This window comes from Carassius gibelio, chromosome B9 (genome assembly GCF_023724105.1).
Source record: "Carassius gibelio isolate Cgi1373 ecotype wild population from Czech Republic chromosome B9, carGib1.2-hapl.c, whole genome shotgun sequence".
Taxonomy (NCBI): domain Eukaryota; kingdom Metazoa; phylum Chordata; class Actinopteri; order Cypriniformes; family Cyprinidae; genus Carassius; species Carassius gibelio.
The window spans coordinates 19,651,665-19,676,858 of NC_068404.1; the positions used below are offsets into that span (position 1 = coordinate 19,651,665).

General features: G+C 36.4%; 1 protein-coding gene across 1 annotated transcript in view; it reads right to left on the reverse strand.

Moving 5' to 3' along the window:
* Positions 1–22,167, reverse strand: part of mao (monoamine oxidase) — a 30,487-nt gene extending 8,320 nt beyond the window's left edge. The window contains exons 1-4 of the mRNA XM_052565735.1: positions 21,992–22,167; positions 7,410–7,504; positions 6,231–6,368; positions 533–637 (exon numbers count right to left, since the gene is read on the reverse strand). Coding sequence (XP_052421695.1) covers positions 533–637; positions 6,231–6,368; positions 7,410–7,504; positions 21,992–22,136 — 483 coding nt within the window. The 5' untranslated portion in view covers positions 22,137–22,167. The remainder of the gene's footprint in view (positions 1–532; positions 638–6,230; positions 6,369–7,409; positions 7,505–21,991) is intronic.
* Positions 22,168–25,194: the final 3,027 nt, after the last annotated feature.

A 25,194-nucleotide genomic window follows, 5' to 3' on the forward strand; every position in this document is an offset into this window, starting at 1 on the left:
GACTCCTAACACTAGGGTTGTGGGTTTGAGTCTCGGGCCAGCAATACTATGACTTAAGTGCCCTTGAGCAAGGCACTGAACCCCCAACTGCTCCCCGGGTGCTGCAGCATAAACGGCTGCCCACTGCTCCGGGTGTGTGATCACTGCTGTGTGTGTGCACTTTGGATGGCTTAAATGCAGAGCAAGAATTACAGATGTTGCACTGCATTTGATTCACAAAAAATACAGACTTTACAGACACTTGTTGTGTTGTCTGTGTTCAATTCACTAGAGAGTCATTTATTCAGGAAATCAGACTATACTGGTAACACTGTATGTGTTTGATTCACTACAATGAATCGACTCATGAGTCATTCATTTGGGAATCAGATTACATGTGTTGCATTGTATGGTTGAGTGTTTGTTTTGTGATGTGCTGTATATATAACAGCAGTGTTATGGCTGCATTCAATAAGTACTGCAGGTAAGTATCGTGTATACGGAACAGTAAAAGGACTTTTTTAGATTGAGTCTGAATTAAAATGGCCTTTACCTCCATTCCCATCTTGTCCATTGTCCTCCAGAGGTTGTTGTAGTCCAGGTAGGCAAGAGGGTTCCACATTGGAGGGAAAGACCCTTTGAACGGATACGATTTGCCCTTGGAAACAAGAAACAGTGTCCGTAAGAAATCGACTACCTTAGCGCCAAATAATGCAAATTGTCATTATTATTTTGTCATTGTTGACGTAATGTCTTTATCATAGCCATCATGACCTCATTATCATTAGAAGTGTAACCAGTCTGGAATGGAAAATGGTTTTTGCTGCCTAAAATATACGTAACTGCATTTCGCCTGGCTTGGTAACAAATCAGTTAATGGAGGGCCTCTGTTCACAGCCTTTACAGTTTACGTTAATACAAGCAGAAGATCAGAAACAACTCGACCTTATCAAATCTCAGTAAGATTTTATGAATTTCACATAAAAATGTGACAATCTTCTTCATTAGGACCAGGAAAAATATGTATATGCTCATTAGGGGGTAAATAGACATTAATGATAATGCTAATTCAGTGAAATTCATAATCACAGATAATGACAATATTAGCCTTTGGCAAACAGCAGCTATATGACACAAGCTGTTCACACATCGCTTGTTTCCCACAGTAGTGGAAACGCTTAGTCAGTATGATCATTCTCTGCGGCTGGCCAATGGCGTAACTATATGCAGACATTACTTCATACCTGGATTGCTCTGTTGCTGTGGGGCTCTTAAATAAGCACCACTGGGCTGATTGATTAATGTTTAACTACACATCAAAGAGGAAGCACTGCGTTTCAATTTTTTTTTTTTCTTCAACATAAAGCCACTAAAGATTGCTCAACCCATAATGATAATAAAAATGAAATCTCTGATAAAGAAGACTTGAGATGGACAGTTGAAAATGTGCTAAAGGTTATTACTTTAGCACTGAATCAGGCAACCTAGTCAAAAACTGCTGACAAAATCAAAAACCTGTCACCTAGAACGGTTCACACGCAACCCTGGGTTTGATGTCCAGCGTTCACTTCCGAGCAATTTGTCATGTCATAGTGATTTGTGCATTTTCAACACAACGTTTCGCAAAACCCTGTTATTTTATTGCTCGCAGAAATTGATTTGATGGGAACCAAAGTGGTTTCTGAGTAGGACTAGAATGCACTTAGTAGGACAGATAAATGATTGAAGACTTCAAATGGCAGACCACCGCACAACAACTAAGGGACAACATGCTCCTTTTTGAGTGGGCACTAAGGCAGTTCTGGCTCTCGTGGAGCTCTAAAGAAGATGAAACATGATCAAAATCAAAGAAAGACATCACAACTTAGCAGTCCAGTATTACAAGGTTCAAATCTAGCCTATTATATTAACAATAACAAAAGGAAACTGAACTTGACATATTTATAAACTATAATAACCATGCTTTATTATACATTTACATTTATCCATTAGCTTGCGCTTTTATGCAACGTGCCTTCCATTGCATTCAAGGTTTACATTCATACAGTTCATGCGTTCCCTGGCAATCAAACCCATGAACCCATGACCTTTTCAGTTCAAATTTACATTACACTTTTGATGGGAAACATGCATGAGATTTCTCCAGAAATGTCAGTTGAACTGGTATATCTTACAGAAATGGTCTCCCTGGCCTAAGTTGGGTTTTCAAAGAAGCATACAGTATGTATAATTCATGTGACTTAGCCATCTGCATCTGCAAACCAACTAACACCAGGAAAACATGTTCAGCTAAATAAGGGACTGTGACATTTCCATATCATTTGGCAGCCTGCCAGACCAATGCAGGAGAGGACACTGGATTGCTCAGCATCTAGCAACAGGTCTGTTCCCATGGCAACAGAATTGAGGTGGAGATGGGAGTGCATCTCTTATGATATCTTTTCACCCAGAGTAGACCCTAAGCCTCTCTATCACTAACCTCATACTGCTCTACTGCCCTCCTCGGTTACAAAGCAATGAAATGAGACCACATCCTGTCTAACGCAAATGTATCATCCTCACTTTTTACAGAATGAACATATATTCTTTTGAAGAAATAGAAGTCATTATAAGCAGCTGTGCACAATGTTTTGCATTTTTTTGCACCGATATTGACCGATACACATACAGCTTACAATTGTTTTTTTTGTTATGGTGATAATTTTGGCTGATTTAAAAAATACTACACTACTTTGTCTAAATAATTAAAATAATATATAAATAATATTAAGCACCTTTATATAAGGTATATAAGGCAAAATTTAAGCTAAATCTACCGATAAAATATCTAATACCAACATCCAAAACATTTCCTATATATTGTTCATTCTTAGAAAAATGCCTATTTTTTTGCAAATTTGTTTAGTATTAGTATTGTTTAGTATTTTTACATTTGAAAATACTAAGGTATTAACAGTAAAACTATACACATATTACATATCATTATAATTAATTGCAATAATGTGGTTTATTAGTATTGCTCAGAAACCACTACTGTAAACGCACAGTAATGCAAACACTGTACAATAGGCTGTATTAATTTTTAACAACACTGCCTTTGCACAACTGTTCAATCATAATCATACTGATATGCTAAGACTGCCAGAAAGAGCAGAGCAGGGGAAACTGGGTCTGGCCTTTAGGATTACAGCTATAGAAAAGCTGATTACACGGGCGCCTTGTCCGCACGCTCACCTTAATTATAAAATGGTCTGCTCATTGTATGGCCCTTATTGGCTAATACTGGCTCAAGGCCAATACGTGATTGCAGAGTAACAGGTGATACTGTAAAAGCGGTTGTAAAACTTTCAACAAAGCGTGCAGGAGCAGATTGGACTGACTACGTGAGGGGCTGATAAAACTACCATATGAGCCTCTTTCATAAAACTATGCAGAAAAATGGACAAAGTTCAGCGAAACAATGATAATATCCAGCACAAACTCAAGAGGTGAATTGCACCTCTGTTGTTAAGTCAACAGACTAGCTCAATAGAGATTCATTCATTCATTCCTCAGTGACAAAACATAATTGTATTAGTGACCTATAACAATTAAAGTGCAAAATTTCTTTCCGTTGCTCACAACCTTTGCGAAAATCTTTCACACTGACACTTAATTACAGACTGCATGGCTTCCTATTTAAAATGACTGGATTTCTCCTCTCAAAATTTGCTGAACAATCCGCAGTTTTGATTGGAAATTGTACACTAGCTTTATTAATTAGTGGGTTGTCACCAGACATTTGCATGTGTGCCTCTGTGGACTGAAACGATTTGGTTATGAAGGAAACGCCCTTGATAAAAAAGACGAGCCAGACATCATGGTGTGAGAAAACGTGTGAGAGAGAGAGACAGAGAGTGTATCCCGATAGCGACTGTCTTTTGATGAGGAGTGCTGCCATGGTAACCCACAGGGATGCTCCGATCAGGAGATAATGGTGAGAGAGGGGACCGCTCCTTCAGAACACACACTAACACAAACACACACATCATTAATCATTAGGACAGACACATTCACATTCATTCCATTTAAACCACAACAAGTAGCCTTTAGCAAGACAGACCATTACAGTCTCAGTTGACATGAAGAAGCCAAATGAAAGTGTGATGTTAGCACAACACTCTCCTTTATTTTCAAGCAGTATCCTTGAGCCTCTGAACAGCATCTTTCTTACAGATGTCTGAATCCATGCTGATGCATTCTTCCACAAATAAAGCCTTGAAATCAATGAGATATGCCTACATGCGTTTATAGCCTCCTACTGGTGTCTACCTCATTCTGCATTACTGCCTTTGTGTTAATTCTAACAAAACCTGAAAAAAAAGGAAATGCTGGTTTGATGTTGACTTTGACAATGACCCTTGTTGAAAAATTAGATATGTTTTGAAGGATGGCTGCTGGTTTAAGCTGGTCCTTAGCTGATCAAGTGCTGGTCTCGTGCTAGTCCTGAACAGGAGCTACAGTAGTTGCTTAGGACCATTTTAGGACTAGCACTTGACCATCTTAAACCAGCTCAAAGCAGCAGCTATGCTTCAAAACATATCTAACCAGCATATGCTGTTTTTTTTTCAACAGGGCATTGTGCTGTCAAACTGCACAAACCAAGGAAAGGGAACCAAGGATTGTTTTTCAAAGGGTTTGCATTTTTTCAGAAATGACTCCAGCAGGAATACGAGGCACTGAATTGTAACTCAAAAGATCAAAAACACAGTTCAAATTTGGGGTCTGTAAGATTTTTAAAAAGATATGAATACTTTTATTCAAGAAACATGCATTAAACTGATCAAAACTGACAGTAAAGGCACTTATAATCTGAAGTGTTCTGTTTATGAGTTATGATAACAGCTCTGTGTCAAAGTTATTAGCAGGAAATATTGAGAAAAAAACCTGTCTGATTCATAATTGAATGGTTTACTCATTAGGTTCAGGTACACAAAATCGGTTCAGAAAGTCTATATAACTTATTCACTGATCTCAAATTCAACTCACTGACTCAGCGAGGTCACCAAATTTAAGAGATCACTGAAACAACAAGCTATCATGTTTCATTACGGAACAGCCATTTGGACCACTTTTATAATATGTTTTTGCTGCTTTTTAAAGCTAGAAAGCACTATTCATTGTAACTGCACAGAAAAGCACAACCAACACATTCTGCAAAATTTCTCTTTTTGTGTTCAATGGACAAAATAAAGTCATATAGGTTTGGAACAACTATTTTTTTATTTTTTGAGTGAACTTTCTCATTAACAAGATTCTAGTACTTTCACATTCATGATTTTAAAATATTCAGACGATTTAGGATATTGATCCGGAAAGCAAAGTTAAAGTTTCAGATCTTATAAATATTTCGCTTCAAGCAACTATTTAGATAGATAATGTCCAGATTTGATGGTATGGTGTAACACAGTTGACTATTCTACTGGGAAAAATCGAAAGATCATGGGAAACATGCCAAAGGGTCTTTTCCACAGCAACTGAAATCCAGTTTCATCCTGACACAATCTACAATGAAAACTCCAATGAATCTCCACCATGACCTTCCCCTTCGTGCACACCGCCTTCTGGAGTATGAGTCAGCTAGTTGTTTTCCTGGTCTCCATCTCAAGAACCCCTTTGATTTACCATGATAACTTCAAAACAACCTGTATTTTCCTTATGAAATATGACCACAGAAAGCAGTAAAGCCCACATGATAAAGAGCAGTACTAAGAATCCAGTGATTTATACCTGTAATAGCAGGGCCAGAGCGAAGAAGACACTGAGTATACAGCCAAATCTAATAAGGTCATGCAGCGTGCATGTGCTAGGGGCAGCAATGTGTCTACTCAAAGGCAGAATGAAGAGAAGGCTGGTTTCTTGAGTTCCACCCTTCTTACCCACTCCTAACATCTGAAACCATATTACAGATTTCCTTCAGGCAGCGATTAGCATCTCCTGGCTTGAGCGCAGCACACTAATGTGAAGGAGGGACTCTGTATTCAGCCCTGTTCAGCTGAGCAAACCGGGGCTAGCTCTGACTTCCTGTGCATTAAGACATGAGTGTGCTCAAACAAAAGGCCATATTATTAGTCGAAGCTCTTGCTTGAGGCTGTGAAGAGAGCTGGATTTAAAGGCAGGGGAAAAATCTTGTTTGAATTCCGCAGGTGTTTTGCTTTTGATTCGGTAAGAAGTCTAAGCTGCTACATGTGTAGGCCTTCACTGAGGTTTACCTTCACATAGTGAACCAGAGACTCCTCCTCGTTGACTTTGTATGTTTTCACGCCGTACTGTTTGGCTATCCTCAGGATGCGGTTTTGAGTGGGCCCAATGTACGCTCCTCCCAGATCCACCCATTTGGCCTCCTTATTCTGAAAGCACACAGATTCACAATGACATAGTAACAACAATTTCTACAAGCCACGATGAGAGCAAAAAATAAAAAGGAAAAACAAAAAAAAGGAAGTGTTAGAATATGTGTGCAAAGACAGCAGATTCCCTTCCATGTGAAGACAGCCTCCCACTTGGCAACTTGAAACTCAGTTTTGACTTTCCCCTTTCTTTCGACATACTCGCTGTGGTTGTGAACAACTGACTTGAGCCAAATTATTTGAAAAACAGTGTATTTAACTTTAGGGGCATTTTTTCCCCTAATTTCATTAGATGTATACATCACATTTTGTCAAAAATTCTTTCATTTAATCAATAAATATGTTACTAATCCAATATGCCAGATAAACTACTATTAACTATATACATTTTTGCAGTGCAAAAGTGGCACAGAAACTGCATCTTAAGTGGCATTTACATGTATTTACATAGATTGTTGAATGCAAACGTTGCATAAATGCATTTACACTGCAATTAAAATCAGTTAAAGGTGCACTAGGGCTGTCACTTTTTATTTGATATTCGAATATGCATTCGAACATGACGTGAAATATCCGTAATCAAACTATAAATAAACGACCCAGTTTTTAAAATGCCATGTTTAGCGCATTTTTTACAGTCTATGATTAGACCGTTTGTTTTTTATTTTATTCTTTGCCATCTTACCCAGTAGAGGGCACTCTAGACGTATTGTAGCGTAGCCCCATGATCAAATCAAGCGAATAATATCTAGTAGACAGGCACGTCTGTGCGCTCCGAACGTGTGTTCTCCACCGCGGGGAACATTGTAAATACATTGCATGATATTCGATATCCATTCGATTTAGATTTTTCTCAAAAGTGACAGCCCTAAGGTGCACTGTGTAATTTCTAGCTGCAACCAGTGGTGAGGTTGGGAACTGCAGCCAACGTCTCAGTCCCCCGCTCATCCCTCCCTTCAGAGAAGCTACGGTGGCCGACACAGAACGTGTGTCATGCAATGAAGTAATTTAATTTGCTTCAGATGTTTTCAGATATCTCACCTGAACAGTGTAGGTTCTTCCACCAACACGGTTTCTGGCTTCCAGGAGTACAGGATTCAGGCCGCTCTCCACCAACAGCTTGGCGGCACTCAGACCTGTGAATTGGGAATATAAAAATGCAGACTGTAATATTCTGTAGACATAGTATATGCAAAAATATCTGCTAGACTGGTCTTTGTCAAAACATGTTTATTCAGAAGATGACAGGAAGTGATGAAGAGAGACAGGGAAAATAATTTGGACTTGTGTCAAAAGCAGCACAGCTCGGTACTTTGGATAACTGCTAAGACAGAGATTTAGAGTACATATGAGATGCCAGCAGTCTGTGGTCTAAAAATAATTTATTTTTCTTTCAAACTGTTCATGTCCCTGATAATATTAAAGGTTGTTCCTGTCTTGACAACTTACTTCCTGTCTGAATGTGTAGAGTAGTTACCAATGACAGTGCTGTTGTTGGCTTTCTATTGTGTGTGATATCATGACTGACCAGCTAAAAATAACATCAACATATTTAAACCTCTTTTGTGTAAACTATTTGTAGCATATGTCTTCCATTCACCTCAACTTATAAATTAATGATGCAGAATTCTGGCTTGGTAAAATTAGTCAAACTGTATATTCATATTAGGAACTGAAAATATAAATCAAATTAGCCAAAACACGTAATGAACATGCAAGAAGTAGATGATGTATCTAACTTTTTGAATAGTGGGCGTTTCCAATTCTGTGGAAATCTGCAGAGTTAACCAACAAGTTTTTTTTTTTGAATACAAGACCTTGTTTGGCCTGTACTTCTCACTTGCCCTGCAAACTTTTTGCAGGAACTGCCACAAAACAGTTAGGAAAACAAAAACTAAAGTAGTGTGAAGTGTGGCATGATATAGGCTACCTCTGTAAATAAATACAATAAAAATTCACGTCTAGAGCACTTTAATGCTCTTTGAATATCATGTGTATGTTCCCTTGAAACTTGAATCGTGGCAGAATTTCATGTGAAGTCCACATCGCAGGGCATTACGGTCAAATAAGACAACACTTAAATGTTGCCTGAACATAGTATTGACTGGCGACACTATCTCGCAAATGCGCTGTGCAGATCTTCACCAAATTCTGAGGATCCCTTCAGCACGAGAAGCCCTCCTGAATGCCACCCTCTGTGCATTGGTAACCCCCTGAGATCACTAGATCGGTTGGCGCCAGACCCTGAATTAAACCACCCGTAAATTTCGAACCCTGGGGGCTATCAGTGCAGTGGTGGTCTCATTTGTAAGAGAGCCTCAAGACATACAATTGATTGCATTCGAGAGGGGTCCTCGAGCTGAAGGGATCCCCTGAATTTGGTGCGGATTCGCCATGCAGTTACAGAGATATGGTTCAGTTTTAATGGTTTTCCATAGATTTAAGCTTTAAAAGGTTTCATCCAGCTCGCCAGTAGTAAACAATGGAGCGTAATTATTAAATAATTATATGATTTCAAGTATTTTATCTGCATTATATGCTCTGTAAAAAATAGTGTTTATGCCAATACCGATATATCGTAGACAGGCTCTTCTTAATTAATCAAAAATACAGCTAAAATCATAATTTTGTAAAATACTTTTTACAACTTAAAACAGCTATTCTCTATTATAATGTATTTTAATATGTCATTTGATGGGAGAGCTACATTTTCATCAGCTATTACTTCAGTCTCATATGATGTTTCCTAAGCTATAGTATCACAAGTCATTCTCGAAATTCAACAACACCTTATCTGACAGCCTGCTAGATGAATACATAATTAGTCCAATATCACAACAGCAAGGTGTAGTCTATCATAGAAAGCCAAATGCTGAAGTTTCAAGACATAAAAACCCATGTACCTGTCTGATCAACACATGTAAAATATTTGTGTGACTACACAGCACTGAACCAATAATACAATGACATCTCCATTAATCAGCCTGAAAGTCTCTCAGAGTCTATTGTTGAAGCCTTGTGTCATTCGTAAAAAAAAAAAAAAATCTTTTTTTTAAAAATATTTTTCAATAAATCTTTGCATCTTTCAGTGAGATTACATTAAAACCCCTACACAGTGATTATGGTGTCAGAGCAATAAATCAACAGTTTTCTCCAATGCATTGCTCAAAACTACTGTAGAAGCCACAAGTGAGAACTAGGTTCCCTACAAGAAGAAATCGCAAGTCAAACACCAACTCTCAGGAGTTTCCTGTCTGAACACACAAACATAATCACTTCCTCTCCTTACAGAGGAATCAAAACTACTGCTCCTGTGAAGTTTATATGGCATAATGACTTTTCACCATGCTGGAAATATAAACCATATATATACACACACACATCTAATAAAAAAATATATAATAATTTGCCTTTTGCCCTTATGGCAATTAATGTGATTAAAATTTGATCTGAAAAATTGGATAGTGCTGACACTACTGAAAATGGCCTGTCAAACAAAAAATAAATAAAAAGATAAAACTGTTTTCTGTTGCAGCCACAGTGAAGTGACAATGCAGCAAAGAACATCTGAGGTCAAAGCATGACCTTTGAAGCTTATATAATACTATAAACTGTCTTTGATAAACAGAGAAAGTGGCAGACTCCCAGACAAACAGCTTACCCAAACACACAGGCCGAATATCTGAAATGCTCTCCATCATTTGGGTTCTGTGGCCAACAGTGATCTACATCACACACACACACACTTTATGCTCTCAGCAACAGCACAGATACAAAAGAAACTGCAGAGGCTTGCAAACCATGGCCACAAATATGAAGTCTGATATCTGACAGGTCTGAAGTGATTGTTTTACTAAATTATGTTTTGGCCGAGCCACAGAGCTAGAAAGAAATCCAATGTAAACCGCTAAGGATTTGTACACACTACGCACAAAGGCAATTTGATTTTCATATCCAGTATTTAGGACTGACTGTCCATTTAGCAAGTGATGAAATCGGATCTGTTTGTTCAGACAGCATAGCCAATATTACATGTATAAATCAGTTATTATAGAAATGTGTCAGCACAATGTGGCTGTTAGTGAGGAAAAAGAAAATGAAACCTGCCCATTTGGTTTACACATGTCCATTATGGCATTTCACCACAAAGTTTTACACCTTCATGCATATACAGTCTTCAAAAACAATTACCGCAGAAGGACAAGGTGTGCAAAATCTAAATATTTGGAAAAACACACAAATTTCCACCATTCAGACAGAGACGCATTTCGAAGAATGTACTTTTCATCAGGTTTGTAAATATTGGAAATGAATGTGTTTTTAGTGCTCAGACTAAAAAAATTTAACTTGAACTGAACAAGGCAGTGAATGATAAATGAGCTCACTGTCGTACACGCTGCAGTGAAACCTGATTATTTAACCAGGTGGCATGAGTAGGAGGTATTCAATCTCACCCCAAAGAGATAAAGAATAGAAATACTCCAAGAACCAATTCAGTACAACCTCATATTTCACACGTGTATGCAATTACCAGCTAATCTGATGCTACCATGTTAAGGACAGTGCAAAGTCCTACTCGCTAACACACATATTTGAGGGTTGTCTATATGATGCCTATAAAATATTATATGATCTATATGATCTATTTGTCACTGCTCAGTTGAATTGAAAATATTTCTTTAAAATAAAAAGCTCTTATGAGAGAAAGTTTGGTCTTGCATGTTTGGCTGGCTCAGAAGGATATTTTCTTCTTTCCGAGACATTAAATGGTCAGGAAAGGAAGAAAAAAATCTTGAAGTGGGCAGAAACGTAGCTGTGGTCTTTGTCACTCAAGTGCAGCACTGACTGAACTCTGCCAAGTAAACACGCACAAACACATGTGGAACCGAATACAAAAAGCTTGCAGTTTGCTAAAAACAACTTTTACAATAAACTCTTGCGACACAGTAACAGTAAAAGCACAGTAAACATCCCAAAGTGTGGTCAAGCTTAAGAAAGATTTGTGCTTGACTTTTATAAGATCACAGTATAGACTTGGTGCCGTTCACACAGGTCACACTCTCGTGTTCAGACTGCAAAATATTTTGATTGTTGGTCTAAGTACACATATATCCGGTTACATTCATGTTTTTCTCAGTAGGGACCCACATCTGTGCATCAGTCATTCAACTGTGTCTCTTAGTTGGACATCCTGCCAGTTGATTCAAGTATTTCAGTATTAAACTTGCTCTGTTTTCAGCCTTTTTGTGCAGAAGATTTCTAAGAATAAAAGTAAATGTACTTTATTGATCTTAGTGTGAACAATTCATCCATACATAAGATTTTTTTAAATAAAAAACTGATGACCTCATAATTTTTCACTTAAATATTATCTTGAACTTCAAGTGAAATTACATACTTCTCCGATCATTTAGTCTGCTTTAGGCCTACTTTTTCTTATTTTGTTACTTGGATGTAGGTCATAATACAGAAAGCTGTTCTGCTGATGATCTACTCTTACTTTAATTTTATTGCAACTTTAACCAAAATCAAACACACTGCAAACCTTTTAGATAACACAAATAATTGTTCTATAGTTTCTACAAACACCAGGAAATAACAAGTATGATGCAAAGACATACATGTGAGTAAAAAAATGGCAAAATGCTTTCAGACTAAGTAACAGTGGCAGTTACTCATGCTCATTCAAGCAAAAAACTTACGTTTGGTCAAAGATTCGGTGGAGACATTAAAGATGACATATCAAGAAAATATGACTTTTTCAATGTTTAAGGTCTGCAGTACATCTACCACCCCAGAAAACGTGAAAAAGAACAAAACAGTAAATTTTCTTTTGGCAAGCCTTTCTCTACAAGCTTCTGAAAAATTGAATTTCTCAGCTCAGATTTCACTCCCACCATGATGTCGAAAGTTATTATAATATTACCACCCTTTAATCTGCATGTTTCTACCCACGGCCACTGTGTTTTTCGCAAATGACAATGATGTATCAGTTCTAATGCCATGGGTAAAGTTCAATAAAAGCATGCTAACTGTTCAGTCTTTGGCTGCACAGATGAGAACAGAATACTATTTAAAGTCCCAGCCTCAGAGGACACAAGAGAGCAGTGGATTTATTGATTTATTTACTGTATATTAGTGTTCTCACACAGATCTAGTATAATTTATTTCCCGTTTACCTTCACAGACATAACCAACTGTTTTTGTAACTCATGTGTGTTTTTAACATAACCTTGTGTGTATCTAACAGTTTATCTGCACTGTTTGTTTACTTCATTGCTTTTGACTCTATCTGCCATGTGCCTTGTATGCTGCTTAATTTAACTGTATTTAATTTTTTTTAACACGCCCTTATTTGTATAGTTGTATTTTACATTTAATCTGTATCTGTCTGTATTTTCTCTTCTGTTAGTGTTATCTGTATGCACCAAGGGTCTGAGAGTAACGCAATTTCAATTATCTGTGTGTATGTGCTGTACATGTGGAAGAACTGACAATAAAGCAGACTTGACTTGATAAGACATGAAAAAGAACTTAGTTCTTTATTACTCACAAAATGCGTAGGCCTATCAGAAGATATTATAATATGGTTTAAAACGCATGATTTCAGCATGATAGACGTGATAATCAGAACTTTCACAACTTTCCTTTCTTTTTGATCTCCCAGAATCAAAGATAAAGTAAAGTTTGACCTTTTTTTCTTTGATTTTCCACCAAATGTATTTCTCCTTCCACATCCACTCGTATTTCTTCATTTAAGGTGTTGCATATGAACTAAACAACACGTTAAGCAGCATGAAACTAAAATAAGAGTGGCATTTATACATGAATAAAAACAAACAAAATACATCTTTTCTAATGATTATATTTCACAAGCAGTGCTTTATTATACTTTATCTGTGGAAGTATGGAATAACATGCAACTGTGTTGTGCCTTGGTCTAAAAACTTCCTCTGATCACGTAAAATTTTATATAGACTTAGCTGACCATGATAAAACAAAATATTTAGGATTCACTCCTTTGGTTGGTGCCGGTTCAGAGGGCCATTTACTGGGAAACACGAGTCTGAGGGTGGATGGGGTTTCCGTAGCAACAGTACATATAAAGATGCAGTCGCTTGGCATGGTAAATCTATACCAATTACCTCTCTGGGAACAAGAATCGGCTGTGCACTCTTGCTCTAATTGACATGACATAACAAGATTAGGCTTTTCAATAAGACATCAAACTAAAGGTAAAGACGGTAAATCAGACAACATACTAGCTTATAGGCCTGAACTGGATCTTATGAAGCATCAGTTTGTCCTGTAAGAACAGGGTTATGCACTTTTCTCTTGTTGCACAAATACTATGTGCTGCAGCTGACCACCAAACCTTCTATATTTAACTAAAATGAGCATTAAAAGTAGTTTTTATAAAGAAAAGTCTACCGTTTGCTTCCATGCTGAAATCCACAACTAATTATGCATGCATATTTTACATATTAATGCATGCAATTGTCGAAAATGCAAACAAGTAATATAAAAAAGACTGATGTTATTTACATTTTTGTTCTCAGGACATTGGCAAAAGCATTGTTATCTTATAACAACTTACCTTAAATCAGGAATATTGATTTATACCAATGCATACACCTTTGCTCTGCATCAGTATGTCTTTCCAAAATAGTCCCGGATTAGTTTACAACTCTGTACCTTTGAAAGGTCAGGTCTAGAACTCTATCAAATTACAATTTGCCATTTGTATTAATACCACAATCTAAACTTAATTGCTTTGTTTGCACTCTTACGGACCCTGATAAAACCTACAATTACAGGCCAAGAAGAATCACATTTAAGAGGCTATGTCTGTCAGCTGTAGTGGTAATTGCACAATCACATTATCACAACAGATTATCAGTCAACAAGCCATAGATTAGATGTGACACAAGCCACCTTTAAGTCTGTGGTTCATCCCTCAAGGAATTTCTCAATTAAAATACTAATGTCAGCTTTAACAAGCAGCTCATTCATCATTTAATCGCACAAGACAAAAGTATCCAGAACTTTGAGAGAGTATTGTTGACTAGATAGAAATGGACAGACATAATAATTTACATCAAAACCGAAAAATTATCTAAAATATATTGTTTTAAATGTTACACATGAATTTAGGTATTATAATGCACAGTATAAAAATGATAGAGATTATGCTAGATTAAACAGAATTATTGCAATTATTAGTGTTTTTAAAGATTCACTTTAACATTGGATAACATAAGACATCTAATCTATGTAAAAAATATTGTTAACAATTAAAAATACAATAGCAGCCAATATATAAATTATTAATAAAAAAATACATTATTAAATAAAAACCAATGGTATTAATTTGTAGTGCATTACCATTGTTAAGTGCATTAAAAGCATGAAATATAATGAAAGAATGTACATCTCCATACTTTAGATATCATAGACTACATAGTCACACTGTTGACTACACATGGTTGTAACAATATCTAAGTTTTCATAAATCAGGGGAAATAAACTAGAGAAGCAATATTTGTGGTTAGTTTTTTTTAGTTTTAGTTTAGTTTTTTCTTAAGTTTGCTCTCTAACCTCAGCTGTGCAGCTGCAACATGCTTGGGCCTATGACCTGAAAACACAGCAAACAAGAACTTTAATCCATTTTCCTGTTAACATTAAAGCATGCTTAATTCCTTTACGTGGTTTAAATATGCACCAAGTCAATCTAACACAAAGGAAAGGAAAGCCATTCTTAAACTGAATGCAGCAAATAATCACTTGGAAAAACATGTATGTGACAGAGTGCACAGTTCCTAATGCTTCATGCTCATCTAGAAGCAATTACTTTCTCCAACAGGCTGCAACATCGATGTTTAGATGCATTATTGAAAAGCAATTACAGAGAGATCAGCGAAATGGCATGTTCTCCTGGCAACCCCAAGGACAGTTGTTCGTCTAAGAGAGGAACAGAGCAGTATTATCTTAAGTTGCATAACGAAGCCAGTCTCTGCATGGCTCGGAGAGGGAAAAAAAAACAGGCCAATGACATTTGTTTACACAAGCTTAGAGGACACTGCAAAAAGGCATTTGTGTATTTCCCTGGCTCTCTAGGACTATGTAGACATCTTTATACAAGTTCAGATGTTTGGTTTATCACGGTGTATTAAAAGAAGGACCATAAAGAGAGTGACTGGAGATATAAAAAAAATGATTACAAATTCATCAAAATGTTCCCGAGCTCTAAAAATCAATGTTTGTAATGTCTGTTTACACCGACTTTCAGAGATCCACAGCTGTATTTATTACTAGAATAAACATTGTTTCCTATATTTTGAAGAGGTGTTGACACACTTTTGAACTGAAAAAGCAACCCGAAGTCTTGTCTAAGAGAGATGGCAGGTTCAGGAACATGAGTGTCTGCACTCACTTCCAATGTGGCTGGGTCTAAGTAGAGAAAAGTTTAACTTCATGGAAATGAAGCAGCATCAAGTCTGGTTTATTTTACAGCTCATTCTGTGCAATGTCTAACTGTATTTTCATTTTGTACACTATAAATTCAAAGGTTGGGGTTTGGTTAGGTTTTAATGTTTTCTAAAGAAGTCTCTTCTGCTTAGAAAGGCTGCATTTATTTGATCAAAAATACATTCAAAACTGTTCAATTGTTCAAAACTTATAACATTGCTGTATAATATTGTGCAATGTTGTTGACAACTGTTTTCTATCTTAAGGTATTGTAAAATGTCATTCATTCCTGTGATGGTCTGAAGACTCCCTGAAAATATCCTAAAACATTTCTTACATTATCAGTGTGTAAAAGAGTTCGCTGCTTAATATTTTTTTGTGGAAACTGTGATACATTTTTTTATATTGTGTGATGATGAATAGATTCCCCAAAAAATGATTAGACACTTTTGTAACCTCATGTCCTTACTGTCACTTATAATCAATGCAATGCATCCTTGCTAAATAAAAGCATTTTTTTTATTTCTTTTTTTTTTCTAAATAAACAAATAAAAACAAGCTGACCCTAAATATTTGAATGGTAGTATACAGTATGTGACCCTGGACCACAAAACTAGTCTTAAGTGTCTTTTTCGAAATTGAATACATAAGCTTACCATTGTGTATGGTTTATTAGGAACGGACAATATTTGGCCGAGATACAACTATTTGCAAAAAAATCTAAATACTGAGAATATCGCCTTTAAGGTTGTCCAAATGAATTCTAAGCAATGCATATTATTAAACAAAAATTAAGTTTCATATATTTACGGTAGGAAATTTACAAAATATCTTCATGGAACATGATCTTTACTTAATATACTTATGATTTTTGGCATAAAAGAAAAATCTATAATTTTGACCCATACAATGTTTTTTGGCTATTGCTAAAAATATACCTCAGTGACTTAAGACTGGTTTAGTGGACTAGGGTCACATATATCTTTGTAAAGCCATCAATACACAAACACACAATGCACAATAAGCACAAAACCCTGATGTAAAGTCACGCATTCTGACACTCCACAGAAATGGCCTGTGACTATCCATGCTTCCGGCCTTTCCTGGCTGTCTTCCAAAACAGGAATGCCAAAGTTCTTTAGCAAGGGCAGGACACTCTCCAGGAAGTGTCAGCGTCAACAGCCTCCACAATTAGATGTGGAATTCCTGCCCTCCACTTGCACAACTCATGAGAGCTCAACTCCTTCTAGAGTTCTGAGCAAAACAACTTCCCAATGCTTATGTTTCTGACAGCTATTTCTACATGTAAGCACAAAGAGACATAAATTAACTTTGTGAAAAAAAATATTTTCCCCATTCCTAGCTTGATATGCACATTCAACTATCATTAAGGTTTATTTTCACATAGTGTTTACCTAAAATGTACCAGAAAGGGAACCAGCTGAAAGTGACCTCAGTCCTTTTTGTGTTCACAATATAGTGGACTCAGAAGAGAACCAGGTTTTTTTCTTTGTTTGTTTGTTTGTAATCTTCAGCAGGGAAGTGATCATTTCAGACCCTTCCTAGTTCACACCACAACTAAATAAGAACTCAGAGCCCAGCTTATACGCAGCAGAGGAATACAAAGTGGACTTGAAGGAGGAAAGCTGGCAATCCCTGATCATGTCCCCGGTAAAGACATTTGCAGAGCTTTAACAATGTCTTTTAGTCAAGTTTCAAATACGTACATTCTGCATTAGGTTAATTCAACTTCCTTTAATTCTCAGACAAGTTTGAAGATAAGTTGTACATTTTGTTGCTTCTTAACTAAAAAAACAAAAAAAAACATTAGCTGTATGTCATAATTGTTGTGTTTTAGTGATTTTCGAAAGAATTATATAATATTACAATATGGTTTATCTGAAAACTCGATTCTAATTGGCTGGCAGGTGTGCATTAAAACTGTACAAGTCAGTTTAATCATCATATTAATGCGTCGCTTTTATTGATGCATGCAAACACACACACACACACACACAGAGTGAGCAAGAGAAATTGCAGATCACACACACAGTAACATACAGGATCATGGACACTTATTGTCAGCGATGCTTGCAACTTTAAAAATAATAGCTTTGATACTGAACTGTTACATTATTTCTTTCATCGATGGGGAGCTAATTGCTGTTTTTGAAGTAACTAAACTCACAGTTTTATTGTTTGCAGAGAGAGACGCACAGATGCAGGTAATTCATAAACACAACATACATCTCTCTCTCTCTCTCTCTGTGTGGATAATTAATTCAAATCAAGGCTAGAATTTATGCTTTCAAATGATGATCAAATTATCTTACAACACTATTTTATCTGTGTCTGATTTAAAGCGTCTGATCTCCACTGTGCATTAGTTGGTTCTTTGTCATTTAATGCTAGACTTGGTAGATTACATAAATGACAATAGAATTGTTTTATAATGTTAGAGTTAAGAGTTGGTCGATTTATTTATTTATTTATTATCTTTAAATATGTTTTAATCTAACAAGAGGAACATATGGAAATTACCTCCATAAAAACCAAAAGTGTATTGGGACATCATTGCACCTCCGGAAGTGGACTGAGTATGGTTCTCTTTTGGGTCCTCTTAGGGGGGGTCTGAGATCACTTGGTTTTTGCAGATATACAAGCTGAACCATAAACAACCCTAAATGATTTGCAGGCTGATTTCTCAGATGGGTTGAAACAGAGAGTGGTTCTGTGGTGCTATCAAGGACCAGTCCAGCACTGGTTCAGTCTATGCCAGGACTATCTGTTTTTCTGACCAGTGACAGCCAAGCAATTTGCGCTATGGACCTTGGATGGTAACTCAAACTGCCTGGCTTACTGAAAATAGGTGTGCTCATTTTTATTTTAAGATGAGCAAAAAAACAAAAAAGAATCACATTATATATAGCTTGAGACTCCTTTAGAAACCAACTGCAAAACAGACTTTTGTTTCGGGCAAGTAAGGCACACCAAACATTGCCCTTGTAACCAGAACATCCAAAAAACTACATTGTAACATGTTGACAACTATATAAAACATCTTAGGATCTTGACAGCAACGTTTGCACAGGAAAGAGCAACTAATATTTCAGAAAATATAGTTCATTTTCCAATTTTGTTTGGTAACACTAGTGGTGCAGAAATGGCTTAAATGTATGACATTTATGTATTTAGCAAACCCTTCTATCCAAAGCAACTTAAACATTTTATTCAAGTTTTATCTGTTCCTAGGAAATAGAACCCATGACCTTGGCGCTGCTAGCACTCTACTGTTTGAATGACACACTTCGACTCTAAACATGGGAATAAAATGTAAACTGCAACAATTTAATTCAGTCCATGACATGAAACAATAAGGTCACAAGAGTAAAGATGTCATTTCCATTGTTTAGCTGAAAGGCTTCGGTTGTCTCTCTTCTATGTCAAGCACAACCCCATGTGGCGCTTGACAAAAGACACAAATACACATTTTGCTGTCAGGTGTTCTTGGATCCCAGAGAGCATAAAAATGAGTTGTCAGTTTTGTTTACCACCTCTGCCAACATGGTGTCTCTCTGAGCACCTCCAGTGGCTTTGCAAAGAGTAAATGGATTTGCAGGGAGTGCCGGGTCTTTATTAAAAGGTCCCTGAAGCAATGTTGCATTTATTTTCTTTTCTTTATGAATAAGAAGAAACTGTGATTTTCTTCAAAGGCCAACAGGTGAAAAACCTCCACGTATTCAATGGGTGTACGATGACAGCCAATTTGTGGGGAAAAAACAACAACTATCTTTCTATCTACTCCATGTGTCAAAAGAAGACAGTCCTGGATCATATTTACATAAACATTTTTAATGCATTACTGCACAAATCAGAACATAAGACATAACTTACATGTCATTGCATTAATTAAACTGCACCTTTGGCCAGAGAGTGAATGTGTAACTAGTTTCACACTACCGATGACGTGCAATATTGCACACATGCATAAACGACAAATGTTTTACAGACTCAAAAGTGCAGTCTGTTAAGCACTGACTCCTAGAAACTTGGCAGGGAATCAAAGTTCTGAGGTTGAAAAGGTTCTACATCGATGGATTGGGTCCATGGTGCACCATGTGTGGCCTTGTTACATAACAGTGACTGATTACATTTATTAGCTTTTTTTCAAGCAGAGTAGTATGATTGGTTCAGTGCACAGCAAACACCTTTATTTTCTGAAACAAAGTCTGAGTTTGATTAATCAGTAGCTTATTAAGATGAAGAGTTAATAAACTGTGAGCTACATACATACAGCATATAGTCTAAAACATCTGATTTGATTTTGAGGTCTTCTTGCATATCATATAAAATCAAAACTATCAATTCGGTCTGTATGCATAGAGATAAAGTTTCCATCGGTTATCGGTAGGACATCTTGATACAGTTTTTTCTCAGTTCTGTTTTCAAGAATGCTGTTCTTACACAAGCAATATTTCATCCGGTGTGCACTTCCTCTGAGCTGGGTTTAAATTGTCATGCCTGTATATAATAATGAATATTCACTGTGGGAACAAGTCAGTTTGCACAAAGTAAATGCAATTTCCTGTCAGGTCATTACCGTAAGGACATTATGCTGCACTTTTATGCTACTCTACACAAAATTGGTCACATTCTAGGACTGACTGAAACAGAATCCTTACAACATAAGAATTTTCTAATGAATACTTCATCCTATTGTAGTGCAATATATTCATAAATCTATGTAAAATAAACTTCCTAGGTATAACACCACAATTTCCACCAGTGACAAAGCAAACTAGTTTTCTAACACTACACTTATTTCATCTTATTTAACTCTGAGTTGCATACACATTCTTCAAAGCAATGTTTCACACTGATTTTGTATGGGTTGAGACTATGAGCACCAGAGCATTGCAAGTATGTGCATGCAAGGACTGCAACACATGTGTGTAGCTGATGCATGTTCAAGGAATTTTCTGTACGTTAACATTTATATAAATATATAAAGAAAAAATTATATTCTGGGTTAACCACATTCTTAATTTTTAAACATTATTTGGGCATTTTCTAGTTCCTTTTAAACAGTCTTGTTCTACATTTTTTAAAGAAATATCTGAATATAAGGTGATTAAAACTGTATGTAAAACGATTATTAAATAATGAAGGATAAAAAATAGTTGAGAAAAAAAAATTGAGTATACAACGTCACACATGAAATAACCTCAAACATAGTTTTAGGTGTGAAATGCCCATGTCTTCAGAAAAAGTTGTATATAACAAGATTTTCTAAAGATTTTTTTCAAATAAATAAGTGGACATGAAATATTTGTTGAGCTCAAATGCACAGTTAAAATGATTGGAGACATAAAACAAGATCACAATGATAAATGATCAGTTATGCAAGATTGCTGGTCATTATGATGAAATATTTGATGAATGCAGTGATTGACCAATCAGAATCAAGTATTGCAGAGCAAGTGCAGTATGGATGGGTAGTTTACATTAAAAAATTAGCAACTAATGATATCTAGATTAACCTATTATAAACAAAAATACATATTTTTTATAATTATTATACATGCAGAGTATGCTAGATGCTAGCCTAACAGTAGAAATTCTGAACTAATAGTTCTTTCAAAAAATTATTTGTCATATTGCAGGACTTTTCTAAATGAGCTAGTGAAGGTAAACAAGGGATTTATAAAAATATACACTTGTTCTTACACACATACGTGCATGTTATAGATAACTAGAAGCTTACACTGTTGCATGCCACTTAACTGCCTCTGCCTCTGGCGTTATGAATATGAAATAATCATGTCACGGAAGTGGAAGAGCAAGCTCAGGTGACACCGCGAACTAACCCTGTCCTCTTGACAAACTAACACAGTCCTATTTAAAACGTAAATATACATAATTATTTTAAACGCAGCAATGGTACAGTGTTGTTATAAGGTGTCTAAGCTTCTTAGGAAATGGAATAGTGGTTCTGCACGGGTCTGTCGCGCGCCTCGTTTTACTCAATAACCAAGATCATAACTCAGGATTACTACCAGGAGCCTGTAATATTCAGTGATATAAAGTTACTTGAACAGTGGGTTAATTGCAATGAGATTATCTTAAGTTTTATGCGCTATTTTGATGACACTAACCTGAGATGCCTCCGCCAATCACAATCACGTCGTATGCGTTCGCAGTCATGGTTCTGTTCGTCTCACTGGCGCTCCGCTCACAGCAGAAGAGCCGCTCCGCATCTGTGTTCAAAGCATTCTCAGCCCCGCCCCCGCCTCCTATCATGATTGACACTGGGGTAAATGCACCGAGGCTCCCATCTGCGTGCTATGTAAAGAGTGCCAGCAGGAGGAGCTCATATTTCTATTTTAACAGTACAACATTACTGTACAAATAGATATTTAAAAATGTATTTACATTCGATTACACAATTTTAATAAAATATTAAAAATATTAAAACAAATGTTATATATATATATATATATATATATATATATATATATATATATATATATATATAATAGTGTTATTTCATGGCCCTCGAATTTGATTGGTCAGCCGGAGTTCCAGAACTCAACATTCGTTTTGCAGCGTCTGAAATTGCTCACTAATTTAGACTATTCATTGTAGCCCCGCCCCGTTTCAGCAGATAATTTAAGACTGAAGATCATTAATAAAAAAAAAAAAAAAAAAAAAAAAAAAACCTGTGTTGCATTTTTGTACGTTAGACTTATCAGTACAATCATGATCTCCATGGCTGCCATGAGAAAATTCACTGGAGGAAAAAGTTCGCGCGGGCGGCCGTCATCCATGCCGTCATAAGCATTTGGAAGCTCGTTCGCGGTTGTGGCTTCAGTCGAATTCAATGAGGCGCGGTGGTTTATGGGATGAGTAGTTCCTGCGCTCGAAATGAAAATATGTACACAGTCTTGTACCTTTGACTTTTTTTGGGATTTTCTCTTAATTTTTTCACTCGAAATGATATGTTATATGCTTATGAGTTCAGCTGTAGCTGGTTTTCCTCACACATGCTCTAAAACTCTTTAGATACAGATTTTTCCGAAAGTCAATGGGAGAAATGAATGGGAAATTTACTTCCGGCACCAGAGCTCTCTCGGGCTGTGGGTGGGACTGTGATACTCAATAGCTTCGCTATTGCTTTAGGATATATCAATCTGAGCCGAATTCAGACCCCGAGAATATTGAACAAGAGGATTGCACAGAACTTATACACATACGGATATTGCAAGACATATTAGAGTGGCAGCATTACTATAATTATTATTATTTGGCTAAATCACGTTTTAGATAGGATGTCAACAACCACTTGAATAACTTCATTTACTATGTATAGATAAGTGTAACGGCAATATGTATTATATTTATTGTGGTTTAATTCTAACATGAATTGCCTTGAAACTGTTATACAGTTGAATTTATTAGTGACCATAGTTCAGTGGTGGCATGTACCGATGTACGTATATATTCAGATTCATTCTCTGCCAGCAGGAGGTGCTGTTGGAGTGGTAGAGATCGAGGTTTTCGCTGCTCACAATCACTGCTTTATATTTTGTTGCAAGATGTGGCTGGCGCCACAAATAAATCAATGTATGTGAAAGACTGTAGTCTCATAATTGAAGTGTAAATTCTGCAAATTACATCATTGTCCAGTATTGTACTGTCAGCAATTTATAAAAACGTTTTCATAATTGTGGTGTTTGTTTCACTCATTGGTGCACATGAAACAGAAAATGGAAAATCCGGAGTGGATCTGAAGCTGACTGACAAGAGCAGGCTTTGAGCGGGAAACTCCACTTACGGAGATCCAGACCTGCTTTTATTCTGTTCAGTGTTTGCTATCAAGCAAAGTCAACTTTGCGAATAAACTGGCCTTTTTTCACTGAAATGTAAGTTACTCAATATTATTTAATTTGAAAGAACTGTTGTATGCAATACAAAATAAACAAAATATTTTTTTTTTTATCGGATACTATAATACAGTACAGTGCAGCATGTGCAAGTATTCCAGATTTTGAGACACTCCATATTTACTCTTTAGGGCATTCTAGGCACCTTTCTAGTGTTTAAGAAAGGGCTTGTTAGTTGCAAGTCTGTTACTTTGTTGTGTACCCTAACTGGATTTTTAGTGTTTTTTGCATCCACTGTTTCTTATAGAATTTGCTGCCATCTGGTGGATGTATTCATGTAGGGTGTGCCTGTAGATTCACACACATTGCTTCAGGCAGAGACATATCATAAACCTCACTTACTTCTGGATGGGGCTGTCAGGCCATACATGATAATGTCCATGATAAGTATAGATAATCTAAATCCATTGTTGATCTTATTTGAGTAAGCATGTTACCCAGACTCAACACAAGAACATATCTTTGCCCTTAGAAAGATATAAAGATATTCATTTTCATTTAGCTAACGCTTTTTTAATGGTGCCCTATATCGAATTTCTTTTGGCAGATTAATATACCTTTAATAAAATGTTTATCAGAAAATCATTAAAACATGAGAGTCATTTATGGTGTAGGAAAGCTGGCCTTCATTAAGATGGAGGGACTGAGAGCTCTCAGACTAAATCTAAAATATCTTAACCTGTGTTCCGAGGTCTCACTGGTTTGGAACGACCTGAGGGTGAGTTATTAATTACATAAATTTGATTACTGGGTGAACAAACCCTTTTAGACTTTTGTTGTGTAGACATTTTTGGAGCTTGATAGCTCTCATATATACTTTCATTGTGGGTAACTTCATGAACATTCTTTATAGTATCTCTTGTAGTGCTCCCCAGAAGAAGGAATAATATCTTTCTATAGAATGTAAAAAAAGAATAGAGAGCTCAAGCCCAGAACAGGCCAGCAACTATCTCGGCCACAAGAGGGCGTTATTGCTACGTAAGTGTTCAACATGGAAACTCAACTCGCACCTAATATATCAAGACTTTAGCATATCTCTTCATACTCCTTGTTCTATCATTGGTTAAATGTAAAACAACATTTTTAGAGGAATGATGTACGTCCTTTTACAATGTGTAAAACATACAATGTTTTATTTTTTTCTGACAACATATTTTTTTTGCAAGTAGCCTAGCTGTGTGTGCAAGCTCAGTAAAGGAGGATTGTTTCACAGAAGAGCGTGAGTAAATTGGACGAGCGAATAATTTCAGTTTAAGTAATGAAAAATTGCAGCTGATATTGGTTTCAGTTTAATAACGTGAAAGGACAGAATACAACACTGCCTCATGTTGGTATCTTGTGAGAAATTAAAAGGATATTGCAGGCATGTGTCGATTCAATGATCACAATTCCCTTGTCTTTTATACCAGAATCAT